This window comes from Entamoeba nuttalli (genome assembly GCF_000257125.1).
Source record: "Entamoeba nuttalli P19 unplaced genomic scaffold asmbl_5880, whole genome shotgun sequence".
Lineage (NCBI taxonomy): Eukaryota > Evosea > Mastigamoebida > Endamoebidae > Entamoeba > Entamoeba nuttalli.
Genome location: NW_008577744.1, coordinates 1 through 12613, shown reverse-complemented (window position 1 = coordinate 12613; position 12613 = coordinate 1). Strand labels below are relative to the sequence as shown.

The window sequence follows — 12613 nt, the reverse complement described above, 5'->3', positions numbered from 1 at the left end:
GTAAAGCTTTAATTCCTGGATGAGAATGTCTTGCTACTGGTTTCTTTTGTGAAACTCCTGCAACTGCTTTCTTTGAAGAAACAGCTGCTTTTTTAGAAGCAGATTTAGGTGCATAATATTTTCTTGGTTGTTTAGAAGTAGTTGGTCTTTCAGTATTATTTCCTTTTGTTCTTGCCATTTGAGTAGATTTGATTTATATTTTGAGATTGAAGGATTTAAATAGTTCTTATTTTAATGGAAAATTAAAAATTTTAAGGTTTTGTGAAAACCCTAAAAGAGAAAAAGGAGATTAGATTTTCTATTTTCTCTTTTTGTTGAAACCCAATAAAAATAATAAAAATAGAAATAATTTGTGTTTTAAAACAAAAGGAAAAGACACAAAAATGTTTAGTTAAGAACTTAGAAATAAAAAGAAATGAAAGAAAAGTAAAAAGAAATTCTAAAAAAAAGAAAACTGAAGAACTTGATGAAATCAATAATGTCGTATTTGGAACGAAGTGGGGTGAAATCGAGCGGAGTATCTGTTAATAGACTTATTAAAGGAGGTGTTAATAGTTTAAAGAAAATATTAAATAACAATGATTTTTCAAATGAATTATATTATAATAGACATTTACAAGAGTAGTTTGTTATTATGAATAAAAAAGGGGTATAACAAGAAAAAAAAAAGAGAAGTATACCTAAAATTAAATTTAAAAGAATTTAATTAACTTTTTATTTAGTTTTTGTAGAGAAGAAATTATAACACAATTAATAAGTTATATTTGTGGAATAGAAGTAAGTACGGAACAATTACAAAATAATGCAACGAGAGTGTTATGTAATAATCTTCCAAAAATTAAAGATTATTTATTTGAAAAAAATGATTTCTTAACAGCATTAATTGAAACAATTGATTCAGAAAATACTAATACTCTTAGTTGTATTATTAAAGTAATAGATGAATTACTTGTTTCTAGTAATTCTACAATGTTTCAAGTTATAGTAGAACAAGAATTACCAATTGATGAATTAATGAAATGTTTAGATATTGATGAAGTATATTCATTATTAAATGATTTATTAAGGTATAAAGAACAAGAACAATTTGTTGGAATTGAATGGCTTTCAAAACAATGTTTTATTGATAAATTACTTAATGTGTTTATACAACAAGGAAATTATGGAGATGATTATGATGAAGTTATGATTTATAATGTTACATTACTTTTTCAAACAATTTCTATTATTAAATGTGTTTCTATTAATCTGCAATTTAATACTAATGAACTTATTAAACCATTTTATAAAACAATTTTCACTTCCGTTTGTTTTAGTTTTTTCATTTATTTAATTAAAAAAGAATTAAATTAATATTTATCATTAAGACAAGTAAGGGGTTTGTTCAAAATGGACTTGACATTATTCTTTCAATGCTTAAAGGTTGTACTAATGATCAAATTATTATTGAACCAGAATTTGTTCCAATTTGTTTAAATGAACTTATTACATATTCTGATTATATAACACATCATTTAAAATATAATAATGGAAATATTACTACTGAAAGAATTCAATTAATTGGAATTGTTCAATCAATGATTAATTCACGGTATCAATCAATTTTACAATTTATACTTCAAAGTCAATGGATTGACTATTGTATTGTTTGTGTTTATATTATAACTAAGTTAATATAAAAATCTAATCAATAGAATACATTTTATAGTTATGAACACGTTTCAACAATTTATCGTCAAACAATTCTTGATATACTAAACAGTATTTTTCAAGAGAATGGAATTGAATGTCTTGGTTTAGAATTATTAAAAAATGGTTTAATTCAACGAATGATAAAAGAAGATGAAAAGTCAGAAGAATATTAGTTTGTTATTATCTAACATTATTTTCATATTCATTAATTTAAATATTTTAAATTAATCTTCATAGTAAAATACATCATTGTTATTTTGACTGTCATATTTTCAATGTTTATTTAATGAATAACTTGTATCTTTTATCTACAAAAAATAAACCAACTAAATGTGGACAGGTAATATCAAAAAATAATTCTTTCATTAATTATTTTGAAACAATTGTTGAAAAAAGAGAACAGGATCTTCCAATTGAATATTTTGTATCAAAAGAAATAGACCCCTTCAAAATGCCAGATGGTTATGCAGAAGATATGGATTATGATGATGATGACTTATACATGTGAAATTAAATAATTTTTAAATATCATTGAAATTAATTGTTTTCATTTTTTATTTCTTTTACATCAACAGCTACTTCTCTAATTTCTTTATTATCATCTGGTGGGAGACAGTCTTGATACAATTCTTTTGGTAAAAGTTTTATAATATTTGTATATAAAGATGTTCCCTCACAAAATTCTTTTGAATATTGAGTTTGTAAAGATTGTAATTGTTTTTGAATCATTTGACCAATGTCCTTATTTAGTTGATAACATCTTATTAATATTTGAATACCTTCTTGTTCAATATTTTCATTAAAACTCTTTTCTCTTTGTAAATAAATTAGTTCAAGTATAATTTGAGCAATAATATTAGTTTCTTTTTCATTGATAGTAATGTTAGATAGTTGTTCAATGATTTTATTTATTTGAACTTCTGGTTTTTTACAAAGAGATAACCATTCTTTTTCTATTGAATGATTTAATATCATTGTTTTAATTGATTCATTTAAACAATCTTCCCATCCTTCATTTGTTTCATTTGTTTTTACAGCTAGTATTAATGTTTTAATAATTGAATCTCTTGCTTTACCACTTGGTAAATGTTGAATAAATGAACATACTGTTTTAACTGTTAAAGAATTGACTGTTTTTAATAATTCATTACAAGCAATTGGCATTAAAATTGGTTTCTTTTCAACAATACGTTGAACAGCAGTTGGGTTATTATTCATTTGCTCAAAAAATAAATGTACAAGATGATTAATAGGAGTAAAATGTTCATAAGGTTGAGAAGAAATAAAATCAATCAAATGTTCTATATTTGTTGAAACATTTATCGTTAATGCAAAAACAATAGTATTGAAACATAATTCAAAGAATGAGAATGATTCAATTGCAAAAGTTTTTTCATTTAACAATAATGGAATAATATTTATTAATTGTTCTGATTTAGAAAATATAATAAGTTGTAGTACAGTAAGAATTTCTAATCGTTCGTGTTCATTTACTTCTTTAATAAGATTAATAAGAAATTTAATAAATTTAATTACATTATCATCATTTAAATGTTTAAATAAATCAATATCTTTAGTTTTACCTTTAATATATTCTTTTATTTTGTCATGGTTTGAATTATTATATAAAAAGGTACTTAACCAACTGCTTTCTTCTTGTTTTATTTGAATAAATGAAATAAATGGTTTAGATTTATTTTTAATAATAAGATCATATTCTTCTAATTTGGCAATACATAACACAACTTCTTTAATTTCAATAAGAAAAGGAAGAGTTTCACTTATTTGTTGAATTAAAGTAATTGTAGCATGTAATTTTGTTGGTTCGTAAAAGAATTTATCTTCAATTAATATTCCACTTAATTGAAGTAATTGATGGATAGAATTTTTAATAATAACATATTCATCAAATTGTATTGAATGAATAATTATTTGTTCATATAAATTTTTTTCTAGTTCGTTAAACCGTTCTGATTTGGCTAATACGCTGAGAATTAAATTACAAAAAATGTTATAAAATTGACTATAAACTTCTGTATTAACTTCAACTTCTTTTCGACATAATGACTCTCTTAATTCTATTTCTTCATTTAATAATAATGTTGGAGTTGTAGTTGGTAATCTATTCAATACAATTAAAGGATGAGAAGAAACAAATAAGAAAATAAGGTTTAATTCATGTTTATCACAATAATTTTCTTTTAATACATTTAAATATTCTTCAAAAGAAGAAGGTTTTGATAATATTTCAATAAATGCATTTGAAATGTCATTAGAAGAACATTTTTCATTTGGATGTTCATTAATATATTCTTTAGCAAAAAGATCAAATAACTTTTTTGTTTTTAATTTATCTTGAGGTAAACAAATATTCTTTATAATAGAAATAAATGCTTGACTTAATGACATTGTCACATATCCTATTTGTTTAATATAATCAATAAATACTTTTTCATTAAATTCATTTGGTTGTAAAAAATATTCTACCATTTTAATTTTATTAATTTGTGGGATTTCTACAAACATTTGAGCGATGATATTAGTTGTTTTCTCTTTAAAGTTATTTAATTTCAAATATTCATCAATACCAATGTCAAAATTATCATTAAATAATGCACCAATAACTCTCCATTCTTTTTTTCTATTTAATGAAGTTTTCCAATCAAAACCATCATTTTGTTTAAATGGTACAATCATTTGAAGACATTGTAAAGTTAAAGGAAGAAGTAAATGATAACCTTGTGCATTAATTTGTTTAAATAATGTCATTATAAAAAATTGAAAAAGATCAGTACAATATTCATCACAATCATAGTTAATATATAACTTTGCCATACAATTATTCATTGATAATACACTTTTCAGATTAGTATAAATACATTGTAATATTTGATCTCCTCTTTCCTTGGGAATTTGATATTTAGAATCTGTACGATCATTATAAATAAAGTCTATTAAATAAATCATTTGAACAAGATAACTTTCCATTTCTATTTTCATTTTAAATGAACTATTGAAAATATCATTTAAAAATGAAAATACTTCTTGAGAAAGATGATACTCTTCAGTAGAAATAATATTTTGAAGAGAAATTAAAGTAAGTAAATGAGGAATAATATCTTTTTTAAAGACTTTAAAAATTGAATTTGTTTGTTTTATTAAAAGATAATACTCATTATAAATGTCATGTATCTGACGAATAACTAACATATAAACTTTTTCATATTCACAATAATTATAATTTAAACAAAATAATAAAAAGTCATGTAATTCAGAACCATTTTCTGTTTGAATAAAATGTGAAATTTTTGAATGTAGAACATTATTTAAACATTCTAATATTATAGAAATATTATTGTTTATAAAGACATTTATGTTACTATTAACTAAATTACCATATAATTGAATAAACCATTTAATACCTTTTCTAAGAATACATATGTCATTTTCATATTCCAAACAGTCTCTAATAAAAAGTAATTTTTGAATAATAATTTTGTCTTTTTGTTCAATTTCTTTAATTTGAGTAAAAATAAATGAAGAAATAAAATATTTTGCTTTGTCAATATCTTTTAAAAATTTTAATATTTTTCTCATTGCAATACATACAATTAAATGTATTTCCTCTGGTATTTCTTTTGTTTGTAAAATAACTAAAAAAGTTGTTAGTATAACTACAACATTCTCTTCTGTAATATTAGTTTTATGTCGTTGTTCATAAATTTGTAATGCATTAATAATATGATTCCTTACTAATGACTCCTGGTTTAATGTTAATGTATTAATTTCTTTCATCTCATTATATGTAAGTTTAAGAATAAGTGGATAATTGTTTACAGTCATTTCTTTCCTTTTCTTAGTTATTCGCTTTTATATTTTTTTATATCTCTTTTTTTATCACTTTAGTTATTCTTTTTTTGTTTTATATCCAAAAAAACTATTAATAGACACACTTTTCATTCCTTTCATTTTATTTCCTTCTGATAAAACGTCAAATCACCCATAATAACGTATTTCCACGTCATCATACACTTTGATCTTAAATAAAAACGATGAAAGAAGTAATCTTATTAATTACTTATTAATGTCAAGTTCTGAAGCACCTATTGTACAATCACTTGAAGCAATTCCCCCTTCACAAAACAACCAACAACTAGCTAAACCTGAACCAAAATGGATTCATCTATCTCGATATTTATCAAAGACCTCACAAAACCGGGTATTTGTTGATCCTAGTGGGGTTGGACATTTCAATTCTATGACATGGGAACCACCATGTGAATTATTAGATTGTGGAACAAGCTATTTACTCAAATTTGAAGTTCCTGGTATTGATAAAAAGTCTTTATCTTTACAATACAGTAATAATTGGGTTATTGTTTCAGGTAATAAGAACATGCCAATTGATGAAGGTGATTTTTGTTTTACTGAGATATTATATGGTCAGTTTAGAAGAGAAGTTCCTGTTCCTGTAGATGCAAGTAAAGATGGAATTAAAGCCTATTATCAAGAAGGTATTCTTTATGTGAAATTATTGAAAGTTTCAAATAGTAATTGGGTCAATGTCGAAATTGTTTAAAAACATAATTCTAATTTCACTTTTTTCATTTTCCGTATTATTTGTTTTTATTCCTTTGGTTATATTAAAGTTTTATTAGACACTATTTTAAGAGTTGTCTTTTCATATATGATTCAATCTCATTTTATTGTATAAACTATGTTGTAAAATAGAATTAAAAAGAATTATTTATTAATAAATTATGACTCAACGTCAAAATGTAATAATAAAATCAAAAAATATCAAGGACAAACTTTCTATTGTACAAATAATAATTCTTATTCCATTAGCCATTATTTGTTTTCCAACTTCTTTAACTCGATACCAAACTAAAAACTTAATTATTCCATCAAATTTTCCAAAAGCATCAGATCTATTTCCATCATTATTTATTTTAATATTCTTATCTCTATTTAGATATTTTTTAACAAAAGATGTCTTAAATCAACTTGGTGAATGGTGTATTGATGTTTGATATTTTTTTTTCTTTTAATTCTACAACATTCACATTGTTAGAGAAAAAAATGGAATAATAAAAAGGTTAGAAAAGAACGTGTTAAACGTTTTGGTCATTGTGTATTTAAAAATATCTATTTCTTTATCACTGCTCCTCTTGGTATCTGTTTATTCAAAAATGAAGATTGGGTTCCTGCTGTGTTGTTTGGTAATGGAAAACAGGACATATCCTTACTTTGGGAAGATTTTCCCTTAACACCACAAACTAATAGTATTATTATATTTTATAACTGGGAATTAGGATACCATCTCCAATCCTTGTTATTTCATCTTCTATCTACTCCTCGTAATGATTTCTTTGAAACACTCTTACACCATTTATGTTCTGTTTTTTTGATGACATTTTCTTATACTAATAACTGTGCCAGAATTGGAGTTCTTGTTTTAATTCTTCATGATATTGTTGATGTTTTTATGTACTTTTCAAAATGGGCAATTGATCTTGAAAACATTATCCCTGGAAGTCTTTGTTTTATTTTTTTAACGTTTGTTTATGCTTTATTTAGACTATATGTATTTCCTATGTACATTATCCGAGCAGGTTTGATAGCCATAAACTATGTTCCTGATACAATTAAATATAAATATTTAACATATGGGTTATTCATGTTGATGTTATTTTCTTTACTAGCATTGCATATTTATTGGTTCTATCTTATTATACAAATGTTAATTCATTTAATAAGTGGAAAAGGTGCAAGAGACATTCATTCTATTGTAGAATAAATAGTAATTCAATCAATTATTTAATAAAATGTAATAATCATTAATTTCTTGATATATCTTCCAATATGTATTTGATTATTCTGTTCAAAACAACTTATTCTCATATCAACACTGAGTCTTATAGTTTCAAAGAGCCATATTATGTTTTTTTCTTTGATTCTTACTGAGCAAATGTATTCTGGCAATGTTAAATTTTGCCAAATTCCATTAATTTTTTGCATGAAAACATCGTTGCCTTTTAAAATCCTTCCTTTAACTCCATCATTCGATGCAATAAATAAGAATTGTTGATTAGCCTCATCACAGAATATGAATGCTTTAATCCTCCTTTCCATGAAAATAAGTTGAATAATATTTTCATCAAGAAAAAATGAACCACTGAGAATAATTTCATATTGTCCTTTTCCAACTAATTGTCCTAGTTTTTGAATTTCTTTAATTGGCATTAAATCTCTTTCATGAAAACTTTGTGCTAAGAACAAAGAACGCTGAACTACTTTTGGACTAACTTCTGGGTCATTTATAATCATTCCAATCTCATTCATCCATTGGTCATCAACAATCTCTCCTAATGCATATATTTCTTCATCACTTATCCTATCTAAAATACTCATTAACATAATAAGATGTATTGTTCCATTTGATTTTATACATTTATTATTATTACTATTTGTTATACTTTGTGTTTCTTTTTGAAGAGGTAATTGTCCTTGTTGGTTAATTGAATCTTTCTTTTTTATTTCGTTTTGACGTTGTTTTTGAATTTTACTCTTTTCTTGTATTGGCATTGAAAATTCTTCAACCTTATTTATAGTATGATCATTATCAGTAACTTTTTTTGTTTTTCTTGTTTCATAAACATCTTTCTTTTTTGTTGCTTTTTTACTTCCTTTTATTACATTGCATTCAATACTTTTTGGAGGTATTGGTCGTTTTTCAATCATTGAACCATGTTCTCCTTTTTTCATATCTATTTTTTAGATCTAGAACTTTTGTTTTTCTTTTTTTACTTACATGCTGTTATCACAACATTATCATTCAATTATTCCTTACTTATCTTCGTTAAAGGATGCCCAAAACTTTTCTTTAATTAACAAGAAAGCTCTTAGTTCAATACAATCATTAGAGGAAAATCCTTGTTATTCTGTTGTGTTTAACGGTAAAAAAATACCAGCAAGAACTTCTTCGTTGAAACAAGAATTACTTTTGTTCAAAGGTATTCACTGTTTTAATTGTGGTAATAGAATAGAACAGTTAATAACTGAATGTTCTCGATTTTCTAGTATCAGGCACTCAAACGGACATATTCCAATGCAATTAGAAAATAAAGTGATTCAATCAACATATATCCCAGAATGTCCTTCACACTTTTCACAATTACAAACTATTAACACAGTCTTTCCAAGTGATATATCTCGACTCTTAGAATTTTCATGTCTAAAGAAAGTAGTAATTTTCATTACCGAAGATGAAGTAATTTCACAATTATATCAAACTATTGTATCTTTATCTCCTTCTGTCAAAGTTATTCTTCACTTTACTACATTGAGCAAAGACTCACTCAAACTACTTCAACAAACAAATGCTTATTTAGTTAGTTCTGACTGGAGAAATTTTATCTGTTATAAAATTGATAAATTTATTTGTTATTTATCTGAATTACATACTCCATGTTTTAAACGAATAAAACAATTTCTTCCTCATTCAATTGAAATTTATTCAGAACCAACATTTCTTATACCAGTTAATGAATGTAAAGATGTTAATAAAATATATTCATTAAAAGAATTTGATGGAATTCAAAAAGTGAGTCTTAATGGAATTTATACTGAAGGAATTACTATTGAATTACCCATGACTATTACTGAATTAAATTCTGATTTTAATATATTAAATCTTATTGATTTAACTCAATTAAGAAATGCCACATTAAAATGGATACCTGAAATATTAAACCTTCCTTTATTAAACACAATAAAATTAAATAATTGTGAATGTATAATTGATCTTCATCAATGTTGTTCATTAGAAGATGTACAAATAGAAAAATGTTCAAGTTCATTAATCATTTTATCTTCTTCAATTAAATTCTTAGTTGTTGAATATTGTCAATTTATTAATTCACTTACCCTTCCATTATCAATTGAAAAATTTGTGATAAAAGACTGTTCTTCATTAACAGAACTTAAAAATTCTTCAGTAGTAGAACCAATTGGTGTAACAATAAAAAATTGTAGTTCATTAAAGAATGTAATTTTAAATTATAATAAATTAAGAACATTGTTATATAAAACAGAAGAAGATTGTATTATTAACGTTAATGAATTAAAAGAACATGGAGTAACTTGTCTTAACTTTTAATCTAATCTTTTTTAAATTCATTTTGTTGGTTATCTTTAAAAGAGTTGTTAATGTCATTATGAATAGTCATACTTTCTATTTGCTTATTATTTATTTCAGTTTGTTCTTCAACTGTCTTGGCGTTTTCTGTTTTATTAAACAAATAGAACTTAATAATTCTAACAATTTCAAACCTAAAATATCTCCAAAAACAATAATAAACGTGGTCATAAAGTACATAAATTGTCCATATACAATACATCAAAAACAATACCTTGTCTATATATTCCCAATGAAGTAACATAATATAAATTCCATAAACACTTAGAACTGAATAATAAATAACTCGAGTTATAACAAACATTATAGAATAAATATCATCTAATAACTGGTGATATTTAGCAGGTACAAGTTGGTTAAGTTCTGAAAGAAGTAAAGAAACAGAATCTAATAATAATCTAACAATTAAGCCACCACACTGTTTTACATAAAACATATAAAGAATTCCAATATAACCAGGTATTGTATGCATTATAATTGTTCTAAGTTCATCTGTTTGATTGTTTTCTTTTAAAGTAATAACAAAATCAGTAATTTCTATTACATATGATATAGAAACTTCAAATAAAATAATTTCCTGAAGCAAAGTCATTCCAAGTAAATAATGAGGTTCAGCGTCTTCATGTAAAGAAAAAATAATACATCCTAATAAAAATACTACTTCTAATATTGTAAAATGACTTCGATATTTCCATTTTCTAAAATATATACCTATCCAAACAGCAATTGGTGTCATAATAAAAACACCCCACACAAAAAGATTCATTGAAATTAATTGTTTTGTTTATTTTGTAGTTTATGAAAATAAAGTTCTATTTTACTTCTTCTTTTTTATATTCGCTAAGAATAAGTATCTCACTTTGTTGAATTAAAAACAATTCTACTGAGTCATTGTTTCATTGTATTCACTAAAATTTGAATTTGTTACTTTAAAAAAACTACCAATTTTTCATCTTTAAACAACTTAGATTCAATTTAAATAGAATCTACTGAATTTATTTCACGAGTTATAAATTTGAAGAAATTATTACAAAAAAGAAGAAATATAAATCAATATCACACAGAAAATTACGTAATATTAGAATAACTGAAAATAGGTAGTATCTCAATGATTAGAAACTTAATTATTATCAAAGCTACATCATACTAACTACAATAACATTGTTTAACTATTTCAGTTATCACTTCAACAAATATCATATTCATAAATAGTGAACAATTTTAATAGAAATAAATGTCACAATAAAAAACAAAGAGTATGACTATTTGAAAAATAAACAAAGAAGAATAAACCAAATAATAAACAAAAGAAATGAAACAACAGAAGCAGTAAATGACACACAAAATAGAACTATTAAGAGAACAAAAGTAATATTTGGTATATAGTAAATAACGTAAATGATATTTTAAATGAATAGAAAGAAAAGAAATATGCTGGTGGTATATAAGAAATAGCATATATAATAAATATAAATCGAGTAGAACTAAAACAAATAAATAAGAAGAAGAATAGAATGAAACTACATTATATTTTAATAAGTCACTACAGGCTATAATGAATAAAAATATACAAAACTAATTTTTTATTCAATGACCATAAAAACAGATATTCTATTGTGAATATTTTTTTTGGAATAAACTTTATTGAAGAAACAGAATGTGATGTGTCATTTGAATAACAATTTCTCATTATAAAAAGTCTAACTACAAATATATCCAACTTATGTTATGTTGTATTTAACTTAATTAAGATATAAAATTTTTCTTCCAATATCAAACATACTGTGGTTGTATAAACATTATCATGTGATAAAAACAAATTATCTGAGAATAAAACAAAGATTTTTGTATACGTCAGAAAAAAGGAAAAAAGCATAAACTAATTTAATAAATTTATTTAAATAATAAATTATAAGTTATTAAAAATAAAGAAACCATAATAATATTTATTTAAATGAAATACTTTTTAAAAATATAATCAACAAAATAAAATAACTGCGCTTTGTGTAGGAATAATTTCGGTGATTGGCTTTATTCCAAGGGAAAGCTTGCAACAATAATTGAGGGATATATAAATGTCTACTTGTTTAAAAAGTAGTAGTAATATGCTTCAAATATTTTATTAATACTCTTTTTGTTATAAATAAAAAAACAAAATAAAAAATAATTAACTAATTAAAAAAGATAATAATTACCATTGTTGAGCTAAAATTTTCTTAACGCCCAAATCCAGTTGTTTGACCGAATCCAGTTGTTCCAAATCCTCCCTGTGTTTGTTGTCCAAACCCATTTGTTCCAAATCCTCCTTGCTGTCCTCCAAATAATCCTCCTTGTTGTTGACCAAATCCATTTTGTTGTCCTCCTAACATTCCTCCTTGTTGACCTCCAAATAATCCTTGTTGTTGCCCAAATCCATTTTGTTGACCTCCAAATAATCCTTGTTGTTGTCCGAAACCATTTTGTTGAGTACCAAATACTCCTTGTTGTTGACCAAATCCATTTTGTTGTCCTCCCAACATTCCTCCTTGTTGTGGAACAGGTTTATTTCCATTATTTGCTTTATAATCTTCTGTTCGAATTTCAATTAAAGACTTATTTTTGAATTGTGACATAAAATTGATTGATTTATAATTTGATCCTTCTTTGATTGTTTCTTGATATTTAACAAAAGAACTTCCAGTTTGTGGTTGACCAAATCCACCCATACCATTATTTTGTTGT

General features: G+C 24.3%; 9 protein-coding genes across 9 annotated transcripts in view; 4 read left to right on the top strand and 5 right to left on the bottom strand.

Moving 5' to 3' along the window:
* The window catches only part of ENU1_141810 (histone H3, putative), a gene marked incomplete at both ends in the record, with an annotated part of 423 nt that extends 245 nt beyond the window's left edge, over positions 1-178 (bottom strand). The window contains one exon of the mRNA XM_008860344.1: positions 1-178. This exon is cut by the window's left edge and continues 245 nt beyond it. Within this exon, the coding sequence (XP_008858566.1) occupies positions 1-178 (178 nt within the window).
* A 300-nt stretch (positions 179-478) lies between these two features.
* Positions 479-1865, top strand: ENU1_141800 (hypothetical protein; the record flags this gene model as incomplete). Its single annotated transcript, XM_008860343.1, has 4 exons — positions 479-624; positions 723-1305; positions 1368-1646; positions 1695-1865. 4 exons carry the CDS (start codon positions 479-481, stop codon positions 1863-1865), a joined length of 1179 nt encoding a protein of 392 aa, XP_008858565.1.
* Positions 1866-2229: 364 nt separating this feature from the next.
* On the bottom strand, positions 2230-5535 carry ENU1_141790 (hypothetical protein; the record flags this gene model as incomplete). The annotated part of the gene is made up of 1 exon (XM_008860342.1): positions 2230-5535. One exon carries the CDS (start codon positions 5533-5535, stop codon positions 2230-2232), a length of 3306 nt encoding a protein of 1101 aa, XP_008858564.1.
* Positions 5536-5776: 241 nt separating this feature from the next.
* Positions 5777-6271, top strand: ENU1_141780 (heat shock protein, Hsp20 family protein, putative; the record flags this gene model as incomplete). The annotated part of the gene is made up of 1 exon (XM_008860341.1): positions 5777-6271. One exon carries the CDS (start codon positions 5777-5779, stop codon positions 6269-6271), a length of 495 nt encoding a protein of 164 aa, XP_008858563.1.
* A 181-nt stretch (positions 6272-6452) lies between these two features.
* Positions 6453-7492, top strand: ENU1_141770 (longevity-assurance family protein; the record flags this gene model as incomplete). Its single annotated transcript, XM_008860340.1, has 2 exons — positions 6453-6719; positions 6767-7492. 2 exons carry the CDS (start codon positions 6453-6455, stop codon positions 7490-7492), a joined length of 993 nt encoding a protein of 330 aa, XP_008858562.1.
* A 20-nt stretch (positions 7493-7512) lies between these two features.
* ENU1_141760 (hypothetical protein) lies at positions 7513-8460 on the bottom strand (the record flags this gene model as incomplete). The annotated part of the gene is made up of 1 exon (XM_008860339.1): positions 7513-8460. The coding sequence occupies one exon, from the start codon at positions 8458-8460 to the stop codon at positions 7513-7515; it is 948 nt and encodes a 315-aa protein (XP_008858561.1).
* A 46-nt stretch (positions 8461-8506) lies between these two features.
* On the top strand, positions 8507-9853 carry ENU1_141750 (hypothetical protein; the record flags this gene model as incomplete). The annotated part of the gene is made up of 1 exon (XM_008860338.1): positions 8507-9853. One exon carries the CDS (start codon positions 8507-8509, stop codon positions 9851-9853), a length of 1347 nt encoding a protein of 448 aa, XP_008858560.1.
* Position 9854: 1 nt separating this feature from the next.
* ENU1_141740 (hypothetical protein) lies at positions 9855-10658 on the bottom strand (the record flags this gene model as incomplete). The annotated part of the gene is made up of 1 exon (XM_008860337.1): positions 9855-10658. The coding sequence occupies one exon, from the start codon at positions 10656-10658 to the stop codon at positions 9855-9857; it is 804 nt and encodes a 267-aa protein (XP_008858559.1).
* Positions 10659-12108: 1450 nt separating this feature from the next.
* On the bottom strand, positions 12109-12597 carry ENU1_141730 (hypothetical protein; the record flags this gene model as incomplete). Its single annotated transcript, XM_008860336.1, has 1 exon — positions 12109-12597. One exon carries the CDS (start codon positions 12595-12597, stop codon positions 12109-12111), a length of 489 nt encoding a protein of 162 aa, XP_008858558.1.
* Positions 12598-12613: the final 16 nt, after the last annotated feature.